At 35.4% G+C, this 23660-nt stretch overlaps 1 protein-coding gene across 1 annotated transcript in view; it reads right to left on the bottom strand.

Annotated features, from left to right (window-relative positions):
* Nucleotides 1–23660, bottom strand: part of Robo2 (roundabout guidance receptor 2) — a 1235714-nt gene that overhangs the window by 459829 nt on the left and 752225 nt on the right. Inside the window, 1 exon segment of the mRNA XM_037209998.1 lies at nt 19906–20232. Within this exon segment, the coding sequence (XP_037065893.1) occupies nt 19906–20232 (327 nt within the window).

Here is a 23660-nt window from a genome sequence, read left to right as displayed (position 1 = left end):
TTTCTATTTTATTTCTTATCACAATCCAAAATTAAAAGATCTTGTAATATCATGTCATCTCGCTTTTTAAGATGGCCTAAATGCACTCATTCTGACTCCTGAGTGCTCGTCAACGTCAAAGAAACTCGCCTTGGCATTTGTGAACATGACTCCCCCTAATTCCATAAGTCAGGGATGGAACTCCACTCCTGTCACTCCAGGCTCCGACTGTCCCAAAGCACTGTTCTCTTCTGGCTCAAAGTTTATGTATTCATGAACATTTTCTTCCTTACAGCTACACTTCTTTTTCTGGTCTTCTAACTTTACAAAGTTTGTTCAATTAAAACAAAATCCAATAAAGAATAGATCACTCCTTTCTCTTGCCAACAGCACACATTTGGCTCAGACTTCCTTGAGTCTATGAAACTGCTTGTACCTCTTGCACCTACGTGAACTCTGAAGTTTTCAGAGAGATAGGAAATGATGATCTCTGTTTCTAATCCAGCCTACAGCAAGGACATAGTAGTTTCTCACAGGATGTTATATCAAGGTGGTAGTTTGGAGGCAAGAAAGATGACTTGATGTTTAAGAGCATTGGCTGTTCTTCCAGAGGATTAAAGTTTGATCTCAGCATGGCAGCTGACAATGTATACAACCCTAGTCCCAGGGAATCATCTGCCTTCTCCTTCCCTCTTTGGGCACTGTACACCCAAAGTGCACAAACTTATAATCTGGCAAATACTCAGATGTAAAATAAAATAAATGAAGTCTTGAAAAAATTTAAAAGTAGCTTTAAAAACACTTCATACCAATGTGCTATCTGTACATGTGTGTGTGTTGTTCTCTGTTCCTTCATAGTTATACATATAAAGGTGTATCTTTATCTATGAACTGTTGGCCTATAACATTATTTATGTTATTCCTTTTTACCCATTACTGGGAAGTATTAACAATTTTATGTATTCACATCTTCCTTTGCAAATTAGTGTACATGAACAAAACAGGACCTCCCTAATACAAACTGATACAGGCTACATTTGTAATAACCTCTAGGGATGATTGCATTGATTAAGTAAATAATAAATAAATTATTAAATAAACACATAATATTTACAAATGGTTCTAATGGAAACAATAAAAAAATACTTTCTCAGTCTTCTGAGTTCTCTTCATTTACTTGCAGAATGATTGGTCCAATAAATCATTTTGAATTATGTAGCCAAATGAGAGAAACTTTTGATTTATTGAAAAGGTCAGACAAGAGAAAACTTCCCTAGGAAATGAAACCTTGGGTACACAAACAGCTGTCACCTTTCTTAACAGCGCTGTGTATTTTTTAGGTCACACACACAAAAAAAGTCAAATCAAAGAACATCTTATATTTCTGCCTTCACTTTTCTAAGTGATTTTTCTGGATATACATTTACGGAATATCCACAGGTTAAACTCACCTAGGAAACACTTGCTCACATACGCAAATTAAATAATTTGACTTTTAAAATGCTTTTCAGAGTTCAAATCCTGCAAAGATATTTTTCCTTTCATATAAACTTCATTATTTAAGAAAAACTTGCCAATAAAATAAATACCACTCGTCAAAATTAAGCAGACCCAAATTTCCATTGAACATTTATTCAGTGAGAATAGTCATTATGAATTTGTGGAGCTACGTAGAATTTTACACTTTCGTTATAAAATATGTATTTTATGTCATTATACTCTACTAAATACAAATTCTATGATAAAATTAGAACTATAAAAACAATTCGTTTTGTGTCATCTTTTATAATTGCTGTCCATTGCTACATTTAGATCCTTGTCAATCCTTTGTTGTTACTCTTACTTATTTCCACAGTTTTAGGGATTAAACCCAGGATTTACTACATTGAAAGTGCTGCCCCCAAACAATATTTACAGCCACAAATCATCCCTCCCAAGCCCTCTCAGACTTCCCAGGGCAGCTTGCTCCTTGGAGGCAGTGAATTAGAACATAGACTCAAGCACCATTGGGTGCAAGGATAAAATAAAGGCAGGTTCTTCAGTCTGAATTTTAAATCTATCAGACACGCCTAGCCGATATTATGTCATTGGCCTGTCAGAATGAAAGAACACAAGACAAAACTCTTTTAATACTTCAGTGCTTGCAATATTACCTCCACATCATACAGGAAATAGATCTGAGAAGGGAATCTTGGGGGAGGCATCACAGATCCATTTTTTATGTTGTCATCCCCATAAAAAAAGATATCTGACTGGTCTTTACCCTCTCGGTGCACAGTCTCTATGAGTTTTCTATTAGTGTAGTAATAACATGATTTTTAATCTGATGATTTTCTTTTTTCTACACATTGTTAGTAGGGGAATATGTAAATGAATAAGGAGCTTGCATATTTGCTACTTCAATGAAGGGAAAGGTACAAGGAGAGCAAGTTTAAAATCCCACACAGGGTAAGCCATGCTTGCTCATTTGCATAGCTGTCTGAATGGCTATTAAATTTTTACAGACAGCCTAAAGAGATAAGAGGCACTAGCTGAAATTAAAAAAAAAGAAAAATTTCAAGTCTGTAGTCTGTAAATATTTCAGGTAACACAGTTGGCAAGTAAGCTTCTGCTTTCATGTTTTATCTATGCATATGGACTCACACAATTTTCAGGTTCACAAATAGTTATTTCTTTTATCCACACAGATCAAGTGAATTTACACTTCCATAAAGCAAGCTCTTAAACTCACGCATAATCTAATTTACTGAGTGCACTTAATATGTCTTTTAGAAACAAACTCCTTCTGGTCAAGAGAAGAGTATCTCTTGACCCCTCTGTCTCCCACAATCCTTTCTCTTCATCTTCCACAGAATTCCCTGAGTTCCTCCTTGTTTTTGGATGTGGTTTTCTGATTCTGTTTCCATCAGTTGCTGGGTGAGGCCTCTCTGATGACAGCTGGGCTAGATATAAATACACATGTGTATTTTTGATTAAAAATGTCAGGGGCTGAAGAGATGGCTCATGGGCTGAAAAGATGGCTTAGAGGTTAAGAACACTGGCTGCTCTTCCAGAGGACCTAGGTTAAATTCCCACCACACATCTGGCAGCTCACAACTTTCAGTAACTCCAGTTCCAGGGGATCTGACAACCTCACATAGAGAATATATAGGCAAAACACTGATACACATTAAATAAATAAATCTATTTTAAAAGCCAGAAATATACAATGGAAAAAAAGAAAATATCTTCAACAAATGGTGCTGGTCTAACTGAATTTCAAAATGTAGAAGAATGTAGATAGATTCATATCTATCACTCTGCACATAACTTAAGTCCAAGTGGATCAAAGACCTCAACACAAAACCAGATGCACTGAACATGATAGAAGAGAAAGTGGGAATAGCCTTGAATGCATTGACACAGGAGACAACTTCCTGAACAGAACACCAATTACACAGGCCCTAAGATCAAAAATTAATAAATGGGACCTCATGAAACTAAAAAGCTTTTGTAAGGCAAATGACTTCATCAATTGGACAAAACAGCAGCCCACAGAATGGGAAAAAATTTTCACCAACTCCACATCTAACACAGGGCTGAGTGCTACAATATATAAAGAACTCAAGAAACTAGACACCAAAAAAAAAAAAAAAAAAAAAAACAAATAATCCAATTTAAAAATGGGGTACAGATATAAAAAGAGAATTCTCAACAAAGAAATCTCAAATGGTCGAGAAGCACTCAAAGACATGTTCAACATCTTTAGCCATCAGGGAAATGCAAATCAAAGTGACTCTGAGATTCCATCTTATACCTGTCAGAATGGCTAAGATCAAAAACACAAATGACAGCTTATGCTGGAGAGGAAACAGTCTTCCATTGCTGGTGGGAGTGCAAACTTGTACAGCCACTTTAGAAATCAATATGGCAGTTTCTCAGAAAATTGGGAATCAACCGACCTCAAGATTCTGTTAGACCATTCCAGGGCATATACCCAAAGGACGCTCTGCCATATTTTTTTAAAGAAATCATTATAATATGAATTCCAGGTAAGAAGTGTAAGGTGATTTCACTTGAATCTATTAGCATATATTTTAGAAATTCCATAATTTGCTAGCTAGCTTCCTCAAAGTCTGAATCCTTTTAGATCAGCAAAGCAGTAATAAATTGTTGAATCAACATCACAGACTTAAAGATTTTTCACTTATTTCCCAAATATTCTCCAGAAAGAGAAATGTCCATATTGAAACACATTGGGATAAATGCTAGTGAAGTCACCAGTTATCCAAGTTGTTTTATTTCACCCACTGATTATCATCATTGTAAGCCAAAGAAAAGAGAATGCAAATATAAAGTCTTGATGATCTTTACAAGAACAGTGATCCAATAAAATACATGAAGAAAAAATAATCCATCACCAAAGTCATTCAAAATTACTAATTCAAATTAAGTCAAGTACAATGCAAAAGACTGTATCCGAAAACAGCCTCTTACTGAATTATATTTAAACTCACAAAAGTGGCTTAGGCTAATATCCTTGTGTAAAAAAATCTTTTTTTGTACACAAATATTCTTCCTCTTGTACAAGAGGAGGGAGGGGAGGGGAGGGGAGGGGAGGGGAGGGAGAGGAGAGGATAGGAGAGGACAGGAGAGGAGAGGAGAGGAGAGGAGAGGAGAGGATATTACATGCCAATATGAATTCTGTAGAATGTTTAAACTGTCAAGAGGCTTTAAAAATAGATCTCTGTATATTCTTATCCTTTCTATGTCCTTTTTGACCAACTCACACAGCACTGAAATAAGTCATATTGTTAGAGTTCTTTGGAGGCTGGAAAGTGTTCACGTGCATTACATAGCTAACTTGACAGTGTTTATCAGCTAACTGATGATCAGACCCATTTCTACAAGGAAGTTCACAGCACTGTAACACATCATACTCCCTTATTGAAAGAAACTTTGACACACAGAAAACTACATCAATATCCTTTTTAATCTAAAATAATTCACTTTAAAAATAAATATTTACATTAATTGACTGAATCATGTTATCTTTATGATCTGCTTTTAAAAGTCATAATAAGGCCTTAATATAACTCCTAGCCTGAATCATATTGTTTTAAAACTAAGCACAAGGAGCTTTTAATTTTCTGGGGAACTTCAAAATAGGAATATGGAGAACATTATATTGTACACACAATATGTAATATTGTGTACAAGCATCAATTAGAGTAGAATATATCTTCTTGTTAGATTAGCATTGTTAAGAAGCACTTATTCTTCTTAGAGTTCACTAAAAGGAAAAGAACTGCCAAGGTTGGCAGTGGTGCAGCCTTTAATCCCAGCATTCAAGAGGCAGAGCCAGGCAGATCTCTGTGAGTTCAAGGCCAGCCTGGTCTACAGAGCGAGAGATCCAGGACAGGTTCCAGAACTACATAGAGAAACATTGTCTCGAAAAATCAAAAACAAACAAACAAACAAACAAAACTCACCCAACACAAAAATGAAAAGAGAGGAGAAAGAAAGGAAGTTTTACAAATTTTATTTGAAATCTTGCCTATAATTTAAGATAATTAAAACATATGGTATTTGACGTGTGGTTTCAGTTTGATGGTTTAGTCACTTCAATAAACCAAACTTTAAGAGTCTCAAGATTGTTATTCCTACTCATTAAGTTATTTAACCAGAGGACCAGGGAGATGGACAGTAGGTAAAGGCATTTGGATACCCAGGAATACCATGTTAGAAAGACAGAACAAGCTCCCTCAAGGTGCCTTTTGATCTCCACATGTGCCATGAACACTCATCTAGTCACACATGTATGCACACACAAAGAAAAGTAACTGTCATAAAATTTCAAAACTACAAATTCTAAACAGAGCAGTGAGAAATAGTTATCTTTCTATGTGCGTTATTATTGCTACCATACTTCCAAGTAAGTTCTTCTTCTATTACAGGATGAACCTGGTAAAGAAATGATGAAAATAACACAAAAAAAAATGAAAGAAATCGAACAGTTTTGAGGCTGTCAATTGATCCCTTCCCATGTTGAAAATGGTGGACTCCACTGTGTGCTCTCAGCTTTTCAAATACAGGTGTAGAATTCATTTAATTTCTGCAGTCTCTCTTATTAATTCCAAGTAAAGTGTTTCCAATATCCATCTCTGTGATCTCACAGGTAGCTGAGCATGTTATTGTCCAGGCAAATGTGTTATGAGTCCTCAGATGATGAACTACACAGAGGCCAGATGTCAGAGGGACTGAAATTGATAATCCATCAGTAATTTTCCATCTGTCGCAATAGCTCTGACCCATTGAACTAAATAAATATGTTTAATCACTGACTGGTCAACTTATCAAATAACATAGAGGGCTAAGGGGAAGAACTTGTCAAATGTGAGACAGATAAAGCAAGAACCATAGCCATCGGCAAGAATATAAAAGCTCCCTTAACCCCCATGTCTTCAATGTAACTTTGGAAAACTGACCTAAGTAGAAATCACACTAGGAAAACAACTCAGGCTAAGGTAATGAAAGCATATCTTTCTGTAACTTCTACCCCATCTATTCTGGTCTTTGAACAGCAGTCAATTATTCATGTCTTCCCTTTAAAGCTCTAGTCTATAAAGGCCTTCCTATATTCAATGATTGGAAACAGGAGAACCAGAAACTAAAGAGTGTCAGAGTAGAATTTCTTCACAGACCTATCAAGTCACTTGGAGATGAGAATTTGAAAATCATGCTGCTTGGTCGTGATGATAACATTCTCTGGAAATGCCCTTCCCTCACCATGTACAAAGTATTCAACATTTCTGAATATGAACAGCTACATGACAAGCCCATGCTATACAAACATTAATCACTGCTAATGAGATAAAAGCTCTAGTAATGTGTGACATTGGGTAAGTGATAGATCAGCCAGCCTTTCATTGACTGTGCCAACAGCTATGTGATTACAAAGGCCAACTGCCACCACTGTCCAGGAATGGGTCAAGCTGGGAGATTAGCTACATGACATTGAACAGAACAGGGGTGATTTCTTCAGCAGGCTTCATGGCGCTGCCTAAGGCGCTTCACCGGTGTTAAATTCTCTAGGTCTTACTTTGCCACTGCCATGCACCAGCAGCTGAGACAGAAAACTCTTGAACTTGTTTATTCACACTTATTCAATCCTGATTCTATACACTGACTCACAGCCTGTGGGGTTAAGAAGATGGATGAGAGGAGCAAGGGCCATGAAGAGGTCAGGGTCATGATGTCATTAGATCTCATTAAGTACATCACTCAAGCCAACAGTCACTCCAAAGGTCATACCAAGTGAGGACCATGCTATAGGTAAAAGAAGACTAGTTGAAAAATGTAAACCAATTCCTTTTTTAGAGCTGACATTACATATGACACAAAAAGTTTCTACATGGTCATTATAATTTAACATGCCATTTAAAAAAAATAACTTTGAAGAACGAAGAATAAAATTCTTTTAAGTTCTTCAGAAAGCATGTTATTCACTTTAAAGGGGTCCACACAATTCTGGTTAGTCCAGGAACTAGCACTGTGCCTGCTGATTTACCATGTAAAATTATTAAGGAATGCTGAATGCAATAGTTTGGTTTCTAAAGTTGGCAGATGGGCTAGTATTCAGAAAAAACATCACAAAAGAAAATTGAACATCAACTTTTTCTGTAGTATTGTAGAAGCATTTTATTATTATCATTATTATTATGCTATGATGTGATAAACTAAAGCTATTGCACAAGACTGCCAACATACATCTTGGAAGGATTTATTAAATAAGCTTAAAAATTAAAATATACCTACTTTTAAAACATGTGTTGAAGCTGGAATCTGTTTCCTAAATGTTGTTTCAAGAAATTTAAAAAAATAGGGCTAAAGAGAATCTGATTCTACTGAATTTATTTACATATCTAGTGTTTTATCTTTTATTGAAATATTAAACAAAACAGAATCTACTCTACAGAATACCTATGATTATTAAAATTAAGATGCTAATAATTACTGAAATCAAAATGGTATAAAAATGGTATGTACTTATAAAAATAACTTTAGGAACTTTTCTCAAGCTTACAGCATTTCAAAAATAGTATCTTAAGTATAATAATCAGTATGGACTTCATACCATTTCAAAAAATTTGTGTCTGAGAGAAAACAAATATATTAGTTTAATACATGCATGCTTTTGGTATAATCATTTTATTTGGGGTTAGTTCTTTGATCAATAAAAAGTATAAATTTTATTAAGCAAAATGAAAGATGTAAGTAAAATAAATAGGTTAAAACATTAAGGTTATTTTATTTTGCTTCTAAGAAAAAAACAAAACAGAATTTAACCTATATCCCAGGAATTTATATCTATACATATTACGCTTCACTGGACAAGAAATATTGGCCCAAGACATATATAATTTTTCAAAAAACAATTTACCTTAGACCTGCATGGGTGATTGGAAAAGAAAAATGACTTAATTCCATGGCCACAAGGTGAACAAGGGCTGTGCATACACGCACACATGAGCAGTTAATTCCTCAAAAGACATGTAAGATTAAGGAAAAACCTCATTTTATTCATGACATTATCAATTACTTGTTGTCAACTGGAGGGCACATGGACAAATACTGAGAAAGAAAAGAACTAGTATCCTGATAAGCAACCAAGTCTTCATAACAACTAAGGGAACAACTTCAAAACAACTGCCACTGAATTTCCTTGTCATGCCGTGCTGATAGCTCTCAACTTCTTGAAGGAAAATATAGTGTTGTTGTTTTGTCTTGTTTTTTTTCCCCAGTACACTCAATCAGAAGTTGCATACTGACAATATAGAGGAACTCACTTGATTTCCTCTTCTCTGGAAAAGAAAATATCTAGTCCAGTCACATTATCATAAACTAAGAAAATTATGCATAAAGTTAAAAGGTTGGACAAATTCACAAGAAGAGTGCATCATGGGAAGGGGCCTGAGCTGATGTCTTCAACCCACTTAATAACTATCTTTTGGTGACCAATTCAATTGGCTGCCTCATTTGTAGCTGCATGTCCTCCTGTCATCCACTGTGGACTTTCTGAAGTCATTTGGTCTCATATCTATAAATACATTTTCTGAATCACACAGATGTGAATGCTCTCTAAGGTTCTAACAACTTACCAGCAACTGTTTGTATGTTTTTATAGTCACCTGTATCACAAATGATGTTTCTTACCCACATCCCCTGGTTTAATCCCACATTCATTTTGTATGAGGAGCTTCCATTAATGCCCCTGTAATTAACATCAAACCCAAATGGAATGAATGGGAGATTTTCTTATGCACAGGGTAAGAACCCTTAAATAAGAATGAATAATGATCATATTTCCCAGAAGACATCTATGGCAGCCCTCAAGTGTGATTAACTAGACCACTCCTCATCTCTCTTTCTCCACAGAAATAGAACAGTTCATTTGCATGTCATCTGATAGAAGAAAAAAGTCTAGCATATAATGGGTTATTACCAATGGGTACTTCATTAGTAAAGCTTTTCCTTATGATGTGTCAGAAAAGGAAAAGACAAAGTGAATTGAGACTCTTACATCTTTATTAATGACATACACATTTGAAGTTAGACTCCATCAGCTTATCCAAAGAATCAACTGAGTACTCAGGAAGGCTTTCTTAAGTTGATCAATTTATAGGTAACTCTGTTTAACAAGAGGCTCCTAATAGCATCTGCTTTGAAAAAGGAAATCCTATATGAATATTAAACACAACATTTTCTGCCTCTCTTTAGGAATATTCAAAGCAGACTCAGCAAGAAAGCAAAGATAAATCAACCTTTCTATCAAGCTTCTCTTGAATATGGACATGTGGATCCTGGGCATAAATGAAGAGATGGCCTGCAAAATGTAATTAATTTAATTGCTTATAATCTCCCAGGATTTCAAAATAAGATATGTAGGGGGCACATAATTTTCCTGGGAATTTTCCAATGACTTGTCATGAGAGATAAGAAAAAAAGAAAAAGAAAAAACAAAGAAATTACTTTTACTTTGTGGAATTTCTTGTAAATAGGGAAGTAATGAGAATTATTTTGCGACTGAATAGGGCATGAGAATCTAAGCCTTGCCACATGTTTTGCTAATCCAAAGATTCATCTCCCTTAGAGAGAATATACAAGGTGAAGTCATATCAACATCTAAATTTATATATCAAGAGTTAACACCCATTACTCACAACACCCTACTGACTTTGGGTAATATTTAAGCCCTTAAGGTCCAAGGAAAGAAGCTCCTCTGCATTCACAACCTACAACACTGATGTCAATCTACAGCTTCCAACAATTGTTCCTTCTTTTTCTACTCAAGGCACACAGAGAGCCATGTATTTTCTATTTGGCAAAAGAGTTCCTGATGTGCTTGCAAAAACTAGGGGACCTACATCTGTCTTCTTCTCAAGGATCAATAATTCTGATTCTTTCATCTTTTTTCTATCACCTCACTTTCTTGATAGCTATCTTCTAGTGTGCTTCCTGTTTTAATGATAAATTTAAAAAATACTCAAAAGCATGAGTAGACTCAAACTAGTTTATGTTTCTTAATTTAAACAACTGTCTTAATAAGATTTAGAGTAAGAATTCTATGGTGATGATATGGTGAAATTTAATCATTATATCATATATCAGACACTATTATGTGTTTTGGTCTCATTTTAACTTTCTCTTTTGTTAATTATATTGTAATATTAAAGGTATGAATTGTGTACAGGGCAATGGATATATGGAGTTCTCTTCCATTGTCACGTGTACATTAGAAGACATACCATAATAACACTGATACAGAATTATTTTCTCTTCATAGTCTCCTCTGACTATCCCTTCTAGGTCATAACCAGTCCGGCCTGACTCCCATCTTTGACTTTTCACAACCACTAATCTGTTTTCTATCACTATAATTTTGTGATCTTGAGAATATTATGTAAATGGAATTATATAGCATGTGACCTTTTGAAATGTCCTTTAAAATGCCATTTTCCACGCACCACAATACCCATGAGACCCATCTGCGTCATTCTGTATATCAATAATTCAATTCTTTCTATTGCTGAGTAGTATTCCATGGTGTGGATACAGACTGCTCTGTTTAATCATTCATTTCAATGAAGGGCAGCTTAGTCCTACCTTGTCTTCTGCGATCATGAGTAGAACTGGTATTAAAAACCAAACACTAGAATTTATGTGCATGTTATGATTTCTTGGAGATAAAAGCTTAGATGTGCAGTAGGATGGTAAGTAAAATTCAGTGCCTTTAGAGCCTATTAAAATCTATTACAATGTGACTTTGGGTTTCCATGAGTAATGCAGGAAGAACCAGTTCCTCTGTATCCTTAAAAGAATTTTGTGATGAAAGATATGTGTATCTTTTTTTGATAGCCTCAATCTGTACTTCCCTAAGGGCAGTGATGTCCTCCAGTATGCTTATCTGCCATCCATAATATGTATTCATTTGTGCCATATCTTATTTCATCCTCTGTGTATTTTTATCATTTGTTATTTATCTAATATGTACACATGTTTATATCAACATATTCTCAATCTGAAACCAGTCTTCTTATTTTCTTATGTAGAATGGAACATTTTAGAGAATAACATTTTCTAATTTTAATGAAATCTGATTTATTATTTCATCTATTTTGGTTTGTGTTTATAGTACCAAATCCTAGGCACTATATTTTTGCTGTTTATTTTTGTTTGGGGATGTGGTTCAGGGGGTTACTTGTTTTAGTTTCTGCTACATTATATTTTAGTACTGTAAGCTTTGCTTGAGACTTACATTTAAGTTTATGATCTACTTGAAATTAATTTTCAAAGCATATGTCAACCTTTATAATTTGCCTATGGATATTTAATACTTTGGGCACTTTATAACAGAAACATTGAATCATTTTCTAAATTTAAAAAACTAAAGATGTATAATCATTTGAAGGACAAATTGGCCAATGTTAATAAAATTATGTACTGAACGTATAAACTATGATGTCCAGAAGATGTATAAGTGCACATGTCAACAAAATAACATCATGTGAAGATATTAATGACTCGGAAAACTCTAGAGAGACGTAAGACATGGTGGCCATTATAATACTCCATTGCTTTTTTGTAAACTTGGTCAACTTCTCTTTGTATCTGAAATCACAGATGACTCATCTTATAAATTGGATTGTTAATCTTCACGATGCTTTAGCCTCCAAACATGTCAATAACAACTGAAAGTGATGGATTTTCCTAATACTGATATTTGACAACTAGAAACTGTAAAGAGAAAATCAAATTACTTGAATAAACTAATGAGCTCTCAAATGTCAATATACAACTAAACAAACCTAGAAAAGGTATACTTTTTGTTGTTTCTTTTCTTTAATATCCTACACATCACAGAGTATCAACACAAAAACAGTGCCTTCTATCTCATTTCACCTCTTCAGGGGTCATCATTGTATACACACAATTAGGTCATGGTCCCTGGATAAAATACCCAAAATCAACACTAATGATTTTTTTCTCTCTAAGTGCCAAATGATTTTGTTTTCTTGCTTAAATTAATCGATGTGTAGGCTTAGCAGAGTGATTGAGAAAACATATTTGAGAGCCAGGTCTATTTGGGTTCAATCTTATCTCTAATTTTTATATGAAAATATGCAAGCTAAGTTTATATCTTAGATATATAAGAAGACAGTACAGGGACTTTTAGAATTTAATGAACCACTATTGAGAAACACTTAGAACAAAAAACTTGGTGCTTGGTAGACACAAGTGATTCTTACTACTCAGCTCCCATTCAAGGCCATCAAGTCTCCAGATCTGCATTCTCTTTTCTTTGATCAGCAAGACCTCTTGCTCTTTATCATTTGCAATGTATGATAGCAGTTTGTGGCCCATGCTCCTGTGACCATGTCCTATCCCATTCTACTCAAAACTAACAGTGTCATTAAAACTTTCAGTTGGCTCTGTATTTGTTTTTGCTTCTATAATTAAAATAAATTATACCCCTTAAAACAGATAATCTAAACCATTTGAAGTGTAAAGTTTAATAATGTTAAGTAAAATTCAGATGGTTGTATGATTGAACCCAGTTATGTTATCCTGTCAAAGAGCATCTCTAGGTCCATTCAAAAACTCTCTTTTTTGATTCTTTTGATGCTTTTTTTTACAATCTATACCTCAGCACCTATATGTGTTTCTAGCATTTAGAAGGTAGTCACATGAAAACATACCATACTAAATTTATATCTCATCTGAACATGAATTTTTTTTTGTTTGTTTGTTTGTTTTTCAAGACAGGGTTTCTCTGTGTAGCTTTGCACTTTTCCTGGGACTCACTTGGTAGCCCAGGCTGGCCTCAAACTCACAGAGATCCGCCTGGCTCTGCCTCCCGAGTGCTGGGATTAAAGGCGTGCGCCACCACCGCCCGGCCAAGAACATGAATTTTTTTAAGAAGTTTCTTTCAATCTTTTGTTGAAATTCATCTCTCCTTTCCTAATATGAGTTGGAAAGATGGCTCAGTGGTTAAAAACACTGGTTGTTCTTCGAGAAGACCCAGGTTCAATTCCCAGCATCCACATAGCAGCTTACAACTGTCTGTAGCTCCAGTTCCTGGGGATCTCACACCTTCACACATAAAGTAAAGTTAAATAATTTATTTTTAAAATTCTGTTACAAGATAGAGCATATAGAATATGATTAGGTCTTCAGGGAGAACCTTCACCTAATTGAGTTCTATGAACCAGAAAGTAGAGTTTTAGCAAAACACTCCCATATTGGATATTTGACCATAGACTACTCTAGAGCTATGGGAAATCAAATTCTATTGCATATAAAACATCTCTGTCTGCCATCTTGTCGCAGCAGCCTAAACCACTGAATCACCCAGAGATATTCAACTGTTGATGTCTGAAAGGGAAGGCTGTTGAGAGACAATGAAATTCCAGAAGCTATCTCAGGCTGACACCTTAATTTTCTCTCACACAGTATAGCTTAGGAAATTATAAAAAAGATGTCTATGTAACCAACAAAAATGTAGGGATATCTCCTAATTAAGAAACACACAACTAGGAATGCTTTTGCTTTGGGGAATTTCCTCAGAAAAACCAATTTCATTTTCAGTACTAAAAATATGTCAGTAGTATAATTAACCTCAGTCCTTAGCAATTAAATTCCAAGACGTTATGGATTTCTATATAAAAGAATTAGACTTGTAAAAAATTTTCTATTGTTTTATAAATACATACTTATAAATACATAAAAAGAAGTACAACCTACTTTAAATAATTATAGAATGCTTGTGGGCTCTTCTGGTCAGAATGGAAAGACCTATGATAGAGTTATTAGAAAAAGTAATCCATGTATGAAAGGATAATTGACAACTTGCTGCTTTGTTGAATCACAGGTTTTAAGAGTATTTGAGCTATTGCACAAAATTACCTTTCATAAGTGTTTCCATTTGTAAATGCACACAACATGCAACTTTGTAGAGACAGAGAGTCAGTAAATATTTATTTGGGACTAAGGGAGGAGAGTTCAGGAAGAATGGAATTGCATATTAATTGGCATAGGTTTCTTTTACATGTCAAAATGTTTTAGATTGTATTGTGGTGTTGATGGTGACGTCACATAAATATGTTTATTTTAAAAGCATCAAATGACAGACATTGAATTTGTGAAAGACGTGATATATGAATAATACCTCATTAAGCAATTCTTGCCATGTGTGGTGGTATTTGATAGGCTGAGGTAGGGTGGTTGGCAGTTTGAGAGTACCCTGGAATATGTAGCAAAACCATTTCTCAAAAGGAACACAAGCAAACGGTAGATTCAAGGAGCTGTACTTAGCTTAAATTTAAATTATCTTAAATTCAAATTGCCTTAAGTCTTTATGAAGAATAAAACCACTCTTCTGGATAAATTTTTCCCATAATCAAAATAAAATCAAGCAATAAGAATCTGCATACTTGCCAACTTGAAGGACTAAAGTTAACAATTTACCTTGTGTTCATTCTCAAAGCAACCTATGCTGTCTCGCAGCAAAGTCCACCTACTCACGTACCCACTCTTCGTTGTACAGATAAAATATCAATTTAGTCTCAGATTTCAAACAAACAGGACTATTGTGCATGTAGAGTATCTTGCGGCTTTGTTATTCTAGCAATCTGTGACCTATAAATAATGCAGAACCCTTTCCTTTTCTGAATTATGTTCCTGTAGCCTTAGTCTTGATACATGGAGAACACAGTGGGGGGGGGCGGCGGGGAGGGTTACTGGGAAGATTGCAATAGGAAATAATGAAGTGCAAACACCTTGCTTCATGGAATTCATACTCATACTCCAATTGAATTTAGGAATCATGTATGTTTTCTCTCGTGGATCAAACCAAAGCCATCATTTGAATATATAGATTTACCTTGCATTTTTTTTTAATTACCAAGACACAGGTAATTTGGAAAGTTCTATATTTGCCTTTAAAGTAAGCCGTGGGAAAAAACAAAACAACAGCAACAACAAACTGGTTTCCAAGTGCCCTCTGAACTTTGAACCACAACCTCCTGGCATTAAAATGTTCATCACCTCATTTAATCTTTCTCCTCCGCACTAGTGTCGAGACAGGGAAACTGAAAAAATAATCTGGGGACTGCATCAATTTTTCATGAATTTTCATCTAGCCCAGAACCCCCTCTTCCCTTGGTCGATAGACCAAGCTGCTGTCATATATTTATACCACCTGGGGCAACAGCTGCCATCTCCTGAGGCCACCGGGCCAGCTGCATCTCATGCAGCTATGCTGGGTCCATGCAAAGGCCCCCTGAACGCCTGCTCTGTATACCACAGCACTTGCTGGGAACTGAAATCCTATCCTCATGCACCTCTGTGCCTGGAGCTCCCAGGGGTCCCATTGGAAAACCACCTATTAACTTCGTGAGTGGCAGACCTCTTGCTGGTCGCCTTGTGACTCTGTTTTCTTTCCATTTAAAATGACTTTCTGCCTAAAGGCCTGCCTCAGATTCAAGTGAGTTGAAAGGACTTTCTGAATTACTCTTAATTTTCTCTTAAACATGCTCAAAAGAAAAGAAAAACAAACAAACAAAAACACACACAACAATAACAAAACAATAATTGGGCGACTCAACTCTCCATGGCAATACTTGGCCATGAATTTTTTTCTGTTTCTTTCTCTGTACTGTCCTATTACATTGCTGAAGGAAAGGGAGAGAGGAGACAGAGAGAGAAACATAGATAGAGAGATGGAGGGAGGGAGCGAGAGAATATGGTATAGGGACAGACAGCAGATTTCCACACAGAAAATCATGATAGATGGCTAACAGCTACCAACAGAATTCTGACTTCCATGCTATGGCAGACACAATACTTCTCATTTAAAACAAAAATCAAGGTGAAGTAAAGGAAATCAAACATTTTTCATACTGTTTTATCAATAATCATTACACAATACGTGTGTGCAGTCATGGTGGCTTATCATGAGGGCTGACAGGAAGTTCTTCCACACTACGGGCAAAGGCCAGAGCCACTGCCAAAGCTCATTGTAGAAGAGGAGCCAGTGGGATCCACACTCAGTTGTGTAGATGCTGCTTTGCTCTGCTCCGGATTTCCCCTTTCTCCATGCAGAGCTTCCTTCCAGTGACACAGGCAGTAGCTGTTTCCTCCCACGGTGTCCTCCCTCCATTGGTTACGTCTTCTTACCACTTATTTTATTGGAAAACATTTTTTTTTCTTGTCACGACCACATTCCCTGTCACTCTGAAATCTAGTCTCCACCATGCCTCCCCTACATTTCTTTCTTTTTCCCATGATCAGTGACTGCTAAAAGCAAGACAATGGACTCGGTCTTTCATAATGGTTCACTGTTGGCAGCCGACCTGGGCATCCTCCTCTACTTTTCCTTACTTCTGTGACTTCGACCTTCATTTGAAAATGACTTCTTTGCTAAATTCCATAAGCTTTTTTTTAAATAATGTAACACTAAGTATTTTAACCTTGTTACCCTCATTGACATACCATAGTTGTTCCTTCTGTACATTCTAATTTTACCAATGGGGAACCTGCAGACCCAGAGACTGAAACAAAAATATTTGAAAGACACTCACCATCATGAAAATTGGTCATAAACCAGATCAATCTTTTCTGGGTTATTTGAGAGCTTAAATAGCTTCTCACCTTCATTCATCACCCCACAAATGTAATCACTCACTCTGTGTCAGAGACTTCCCTTGCACATGATGTAAAAGTGGAGAGACTGTGATTCAGCACATCCCACTTTTTTTCAACCTATTTCTTCTGAGCTCTCTGAAGCCTAGGAAGTACATATACTCTAGAATGCTTCCATTCACTGTAGCAAGATGATGTTCAGCTTCATTTTTCATTCAAGACATCACAAAATATTAAAATCAGAGCTCAAATGATACTTCCCCTATAAGGACACTTTCTCCATATTATTTATTCAGGAATATTTAAATATTCTCCTCTGTGGGTTCCCATATTATCTATTGTTTGTCCCTCTAAGGGGTTATACTTCTTCTCTATTTCATCTATTATAAAATGTTTAAATGTTGGTCCTCTGAAGGGCATTCTGAACTCTGACAATAGATTGGAATGTCTTTATTCCTGTCCCTTAGCACATTAATAGAGGGCAAAGTGGGTGTTTCTGTATTCAGCATTTCAATTGTATGTTCTAACATGCAGAAGAAAATAGAGAAGTCTGGCAAGCTAATGGAAAAAGATTAGCAACAAATAAATGAATATTATTTGATCTTCAGTAGCTTCAAATGCCATGATCTGTTGACATGGCATTAAAAGAAAGAATTTTATTCACAAGAAAATCCAATTCAGAAGCCTTTGGATTTTTCTTTTTGAGATTTTTAAGTAATTCAAGCATTTCTTAAAGTTCATTTATTTCTAAATAAAAAATGCAACTTTTATATTACATGGGAAAGAATCTTGCCTTAATATTTTTCTCTTAAAATAAATTCATTATTTATGATTTAATTAGGGGAGAAAATAATCCTTTCAGATGAATTAAACGACGCATGTGTTTGAGGAGCAAACATTTTAACAAATCTAAGACTCAAGAACAAATGTTCATTTCTCTCCTACAAAAAAATTACCAGACAATTTTGATAAATTTAATGTGTTGAAGTGAAATTAATCATAGTAAAATGTTTCTTGGCTGCTGAGTAGAAAAAAAGGAAATGTTATGGAAAAAAGTAAAGCTTCTTCATTTTCATGTATCTAAAACTGTCTGTTTATTTGCTGGGTTCTAGACTTGCAGAAGAATCCCATAAGAGCAAAAGTGAAAAGAGTAAAGACCTGTCCTTGAAATCCCCACTTGCTCATTTTCCACACCTTAATCATTTAGCCTTGATGGGCTCCAATTCCTTAAAAAATAATGGTAGAACAATCCCAGCCATACTACAAGAAATATGGAAGGTTGAATCAATAGAATTTAGCAGTGAAATATTTCAATATGCACAAAAGTTTCAGAGAAGTAATATTTTTAATGGAAAACATAGGCAGAAGCTTTATATTCTTAAAGTTGTGTTTTTATATTTTAGATTCTAGTAAACTATATTTAAGTACTTTTTGAAGTGTTGTTTTATTTAAAAAAAGAAAATATTTGGTATTTGTTGGAAAAAATCGCATTATTAGTAAAGGTTTTAACGTTTCCATTTCAATGTTTTTCATACATAAACTGTGAATTTTAAGAACTCCCACTCATTTTTTATTGGAGCTACATATTTCAAACATCACTTAGTTCATGGTTTCTGGAATGAAACTCTAAGAGGACAGGTGGCTTGGGAGCAAGAGCTTTACCAAGACAGTTAAATAGAAAAGAGTTTGATTTGATCACCAAAAGATACTGACATATTGTTGCAAGTTTCAACTCACTGTACGTAAGTGTTAAAATCTGTTGTGATACCACACAGACTGTATTGATGTTAGCAGAAGGACCTATTATTTTCAATACCCTTCCAGTACCTTCTCTACAAATGAGCATTTGCTGTCATCTTACAGTTTACTACAGATGAAACTTTTTCTTAAAACAAGTAAGCTGCTAGCAAAATATATTGTTTAACACAATCCCAATTCCTATGCCCAAAACAATCTATCACACACCATCTATGAAGTCAATGGAGTCTGTGTTTTAATAGAAGCCAGGAACTAATATTTTTATTTCTGTTGTTGGTGGGAATAGTGAAAAAAAAAAAGCAAAAAGTGCAAAAAAGGAAGATCCTATCTAGTTGACTATCAAGATTGAGTAAAAACCAGAAACTCTGCAACAGCATGCTTATCTCTTCTTTGATGAGGTCTATTATAAAAAAATAAAATTATTATTATAGTTGGTGGCATGTCTTCTCTTCTATACCTACTGTTCCTGAATTTGTTCTATAGGAAAAAGGAGATACTGTAATGTAGAGAGTAAGACAATGTGTCACTTCAAAAGTTACCCTGTAAAATATTTAGAGGTTATATATGCATTATATATATATATGCATATATATGTGTATACACATTTATATATGTATCTGAAACAGGTGCATTATTGATTTTATGTCTGCATTTCTGACATATTATACATGAACTTTTTATTTTAACATAAGCAACAAGTCCAAGTCCATTATGTATCTTATTAATAGTTCAAATTTTCAATAAGAGTAGCATCATGTATTACCTGCTGCTTTGATAATAGCATGGACCTTATACTAATTTGATGTAAATAAAATTGTTGCAGTCCCTATACTGATAGCATTCTAACCATATTTCTTCAGAGAAGCAATGGGTGTATATTATTTCAATTGTTTTACTCTATAAGTTCTACTCATCAGTGAGAAACAAGCAAACTTACTAAAGTGAAGTGGAATGAGTGTTCAGATAAAGCTCACAGTGTTTACTTACATGCCACTTCCAGAGATGCGTTCCGACTCACTGCTTCACCAAGATAGTTCCTTGCGACACAAACGTAGCTCCCTTCATCTGGTTTACTTCTGCGCCCATGCACAATTCGCAAAAAGAATAAGGATCCGCTGGGCAGAAGCATCCTGTGTGACCTGGGGTCATCCTTGTCTGTTTCCACCCGCTCACCATCTTTGTACCATTCAATGGTGGGAGTTGGCCGGCCCTCTGCCTTACAGTTCAGAGTGGTGGGCTCTCCCTTGGAGACAATGACGTCAGAAGGGTGTTCTACAATCCTGGGGGGAAAGTCTTCTTGACGAAGACGAGATCCTACAAAACATGATGCAAGAAGACAAGCTTAGAACTTTTCTTTTCTTTACTGTATGTTTCATCTATATTTATACTCAAAGGGTTAAACGTTTTCAAATATTTAATGGAATAACCAGACACATGGCTTTATTTACATTTTACACATTTGGTTTTCTATACATATCTAAATCATCCCAACTCTTTTGTACAATGAGGCTATACAACAGTAAATTAACCTTAATTTTCGAGGTCAAACTTAGCATGGTCCATAAAAAGGACAAGCAAAAGTAAAGATAACCACAAATACCAGCCCCCATGCGGGGATCAACATGTTGAAATGGGGACTGAGGTGAATAGGACTGACTGGTTTCTTGTTCCATCAATACTTCAGTGAAAGAGCAAGGCAAATGAACAAGCCCAACACCATGAACAAAGAACAGAGAAACCAGACAGTGTACACACTACGTGGTTCAATCAGAGAGGACATGATGGGACTGGTAGAGTTTCAAGCTAGTCTGAAATATGTGACTTTCATTCAACATGCACACTGAATTTAAGGTGCAGTAACATGACCATCCATGATATATATATATGTGTGTGTGTGTGTGTGTGTGTGTGTGTGTGTGTGTGTGTGTGTGTGTGTATTCTGTATAATAGATAGAAAATAATAGAAGCAAAATCTCTTTTGAAAGTCAAAATATTAGCTAACTAAATAAGTAAAAATCTAACCTTGAGCAATGATGCTATAGTGGAAAAGTGGAGGAAATATCTTTTTTTGGTATTTCACCACAGTGTAAAATTGATAGGCCCTGAAGTTATCTGAATGTTGTCTGTCATTGAGGGTGGATGTGTTGGATGTAGAGTCCCAAAGGTGGCAAAATTGAGATATTGGTGACCTGTAAGACATATGACCTGCCTAAGAATAGTTACATGACTGTTGGTATCACCCTCAGAAGAGGCTGCTGCTGTTCTCATAGACTGAGTCAGTTTGTGCAAAAGTGAATTGTTATATATGACAGATAATGTGGCCTCTGAGTGTTTCTCGCTACCTGTCTTGTCTTTTGATCTATATTCACCTATCTTTATTCCACTTCCTATTCTGTCCTGCAGGCAGGATGCCCTCACTCAGAACCATGAGGTGGCTCTATGAAACTTAGAGCTAAATCATCCTCTTCATTCATAAAGTACCCAGGTATTTTACAGTAGCTACAGTAAATATGCTGGTAGAAGCACCAATGATATTCTAGTGATGCAATAAACGTTGTGCCATGAAATGACAGAGATACAAGATCTAGGCATTTTCAAGATCAAAATTATGCATTATACTCTGTTTGGGATACAACTGAGGTTTTCTTTCTTTTATTTATTTGATTATTTGTCGATATGTCTGTGTATGCCCTGGAGCTAATGTTACAGGCTGTTGTGAGCCACCCAACATGAGTGCTAGGAAACAAACTTTTCTCTCCTGATAGAACAGCAAATGATCTCAACCAGGTTCTAGACACTTTTGACTTTTAAGCAATCACTGCTTTGACTATGATCCTACTATATTACAGATGATATCTTCCAGATGCATCAAAAGGTTATTCTAAAAACAATAGCCATGCAGAGAAAATAATGATAATGACTTATAGTGGACCATCTTACAGTTTGCTATTATAACTTTCCAAGCAATCACCTAAATTTGCAGATTTCTGTTCTGTGATGAGAGGTAATACATCTCAGTGTAATTCTAATCCACTTTCAAGCCAATTAAAATGCATATTTTAATTTAATAAAAATAGAACTGAATTTGGTCATGAGTTTACCTTTCCATTTTGGAAGAGAATATACTTTTAATGGTTGCAAACTACCAGTTTCACTTAATCAGATGCAGCAAAAAGAACATATAGATTGTAAGCATCAGGCGTCTACAACAAAATTTGGAGGGAAAATTTTTAAGCTTGATTTAATAGATGTGATGTGTTTGGACAGGGAGGCCCAATCTGTACCACAGCAATGTGGGCTCTATATCATAAATACTGTGTCCTTAAAGCAAGTGATGTGTTACAGGACGTTTTCCTCATTTATAATTTTTTACTTTAAATGCGATCATTAGACTTGTAACAGTTAACTAGAGCAGAAAATAAAACAGGAAAGGTCTCATCATTCAGACAAAGATAGATTAAAAGGAATATATACAAAAATAATTAATTAAGCTACAATCTTAATTTAAGGTGTAATTGTAAGTGTGAGGATTCTGTATGGACACCCTTAAATTATGACAGTGCAAAAATATATCCCTATGAGAGAGTCAATAAACAAATCACAAGTAGCTCCATGAATTATTTGCAACTGTAAATTTTAAAAAAAAAAATGGGTGTTTAGTGTGGGCCAGAATACAGTGTGGTGTTAGTGATGGTGTATGACATATCTTTCAGTGCATTTTCAGAGAGGTGTGGGCATTTAAATTATGAAAGACTATCAATCCACTTGGTTTAAGCAAATGACTCAGTTACGTGCCAACACAGGCAAAAGCTGAGATGACATTGGAAGTCAGTGGGAATTCCATACTATACTTTGCATGGTGGTGTGTGTGGGGGGGGTGTTGCTCATACACGGAGTTCCTCAAAACACCAGAACTTACAGAGTTTTAGTACATGCTATGGTTCAAATACGTATGAAAGACACAACATAAAGATGAAAAAAATCACAGAAATCAGAACTTGACTGCAGACTTTCAAGGTCTATATGTGCACTGTAAACTAGATCATTTCCTGAGATATACACATATCAAATAATGGTGGGTTCAATTTTGTGTGGTCCTGAGCCAAGGATATCTTTTAAGATCTATTAGAAAAGAAAGAAGATTTGGCAGAAATAGGTGGAATCAAAAGAGAAAAATAAGCAGGAAGGGGCAGAGGAAAGGGAGGAAATGTATGAAGAAGACAAGGAAGGGAAGAGCCATGGGCTGTGGGACTAGAAACGTTCACCACCTGCTCCTATGTAACAGTGGCTGACTCTGCCCAACAATGTATGTTTATTTTTCAGAACTATATCCACTTGAAATATCTTTTATTGGTCCATAAATGCTTTTCTCCAGATTTCAAACAAACAAATTACCTTGATTTTAAAGTAGTGTTAATAATACACACATAACGTGAAATATGCAAACCACTAATTGAACAGACCGGGAAGCAAATGAAATAATAGCTATAGAATTCAGAGTGTCCTTTTAGCCAAAATCAAAACTATTATCTTTACATTTCTCAATTAGTAATTGCAGAATCAAGTTTAATTAAAATGTTTTTATTAAACTCACCCAAGTTATTATAAAGAAAGGAAATGGGGAATCTTGAAAGGTGCCAAAAGAGAATGCCAAATGTTGAAAGTTATGGAACAGTCATTGTCATCTCAAGGAACAGAAAAGAGACTCAAGATCGTTCATGTATAATGTGCCAGACATACTT

This window comes from Peromyscus leucopus, chromosome 12, assembly GCF_004664715.2.
Source record: "Peromyscus leucopus breed LL Stock chromosome 12, UCI_PerLeu_2.1, whole genome shotgun sequence".
Lineage (NCBI taxonomy): Eukaryota > Metazoa > Chordata > Mammalia > Rodentia > Cricetidae > Peromyscus > Peromyscus leucopus.
Note: the sequence above shows the minus strand (reverse complement) of the source record. Positions and strands in the feature narration are given on the sequence as shown.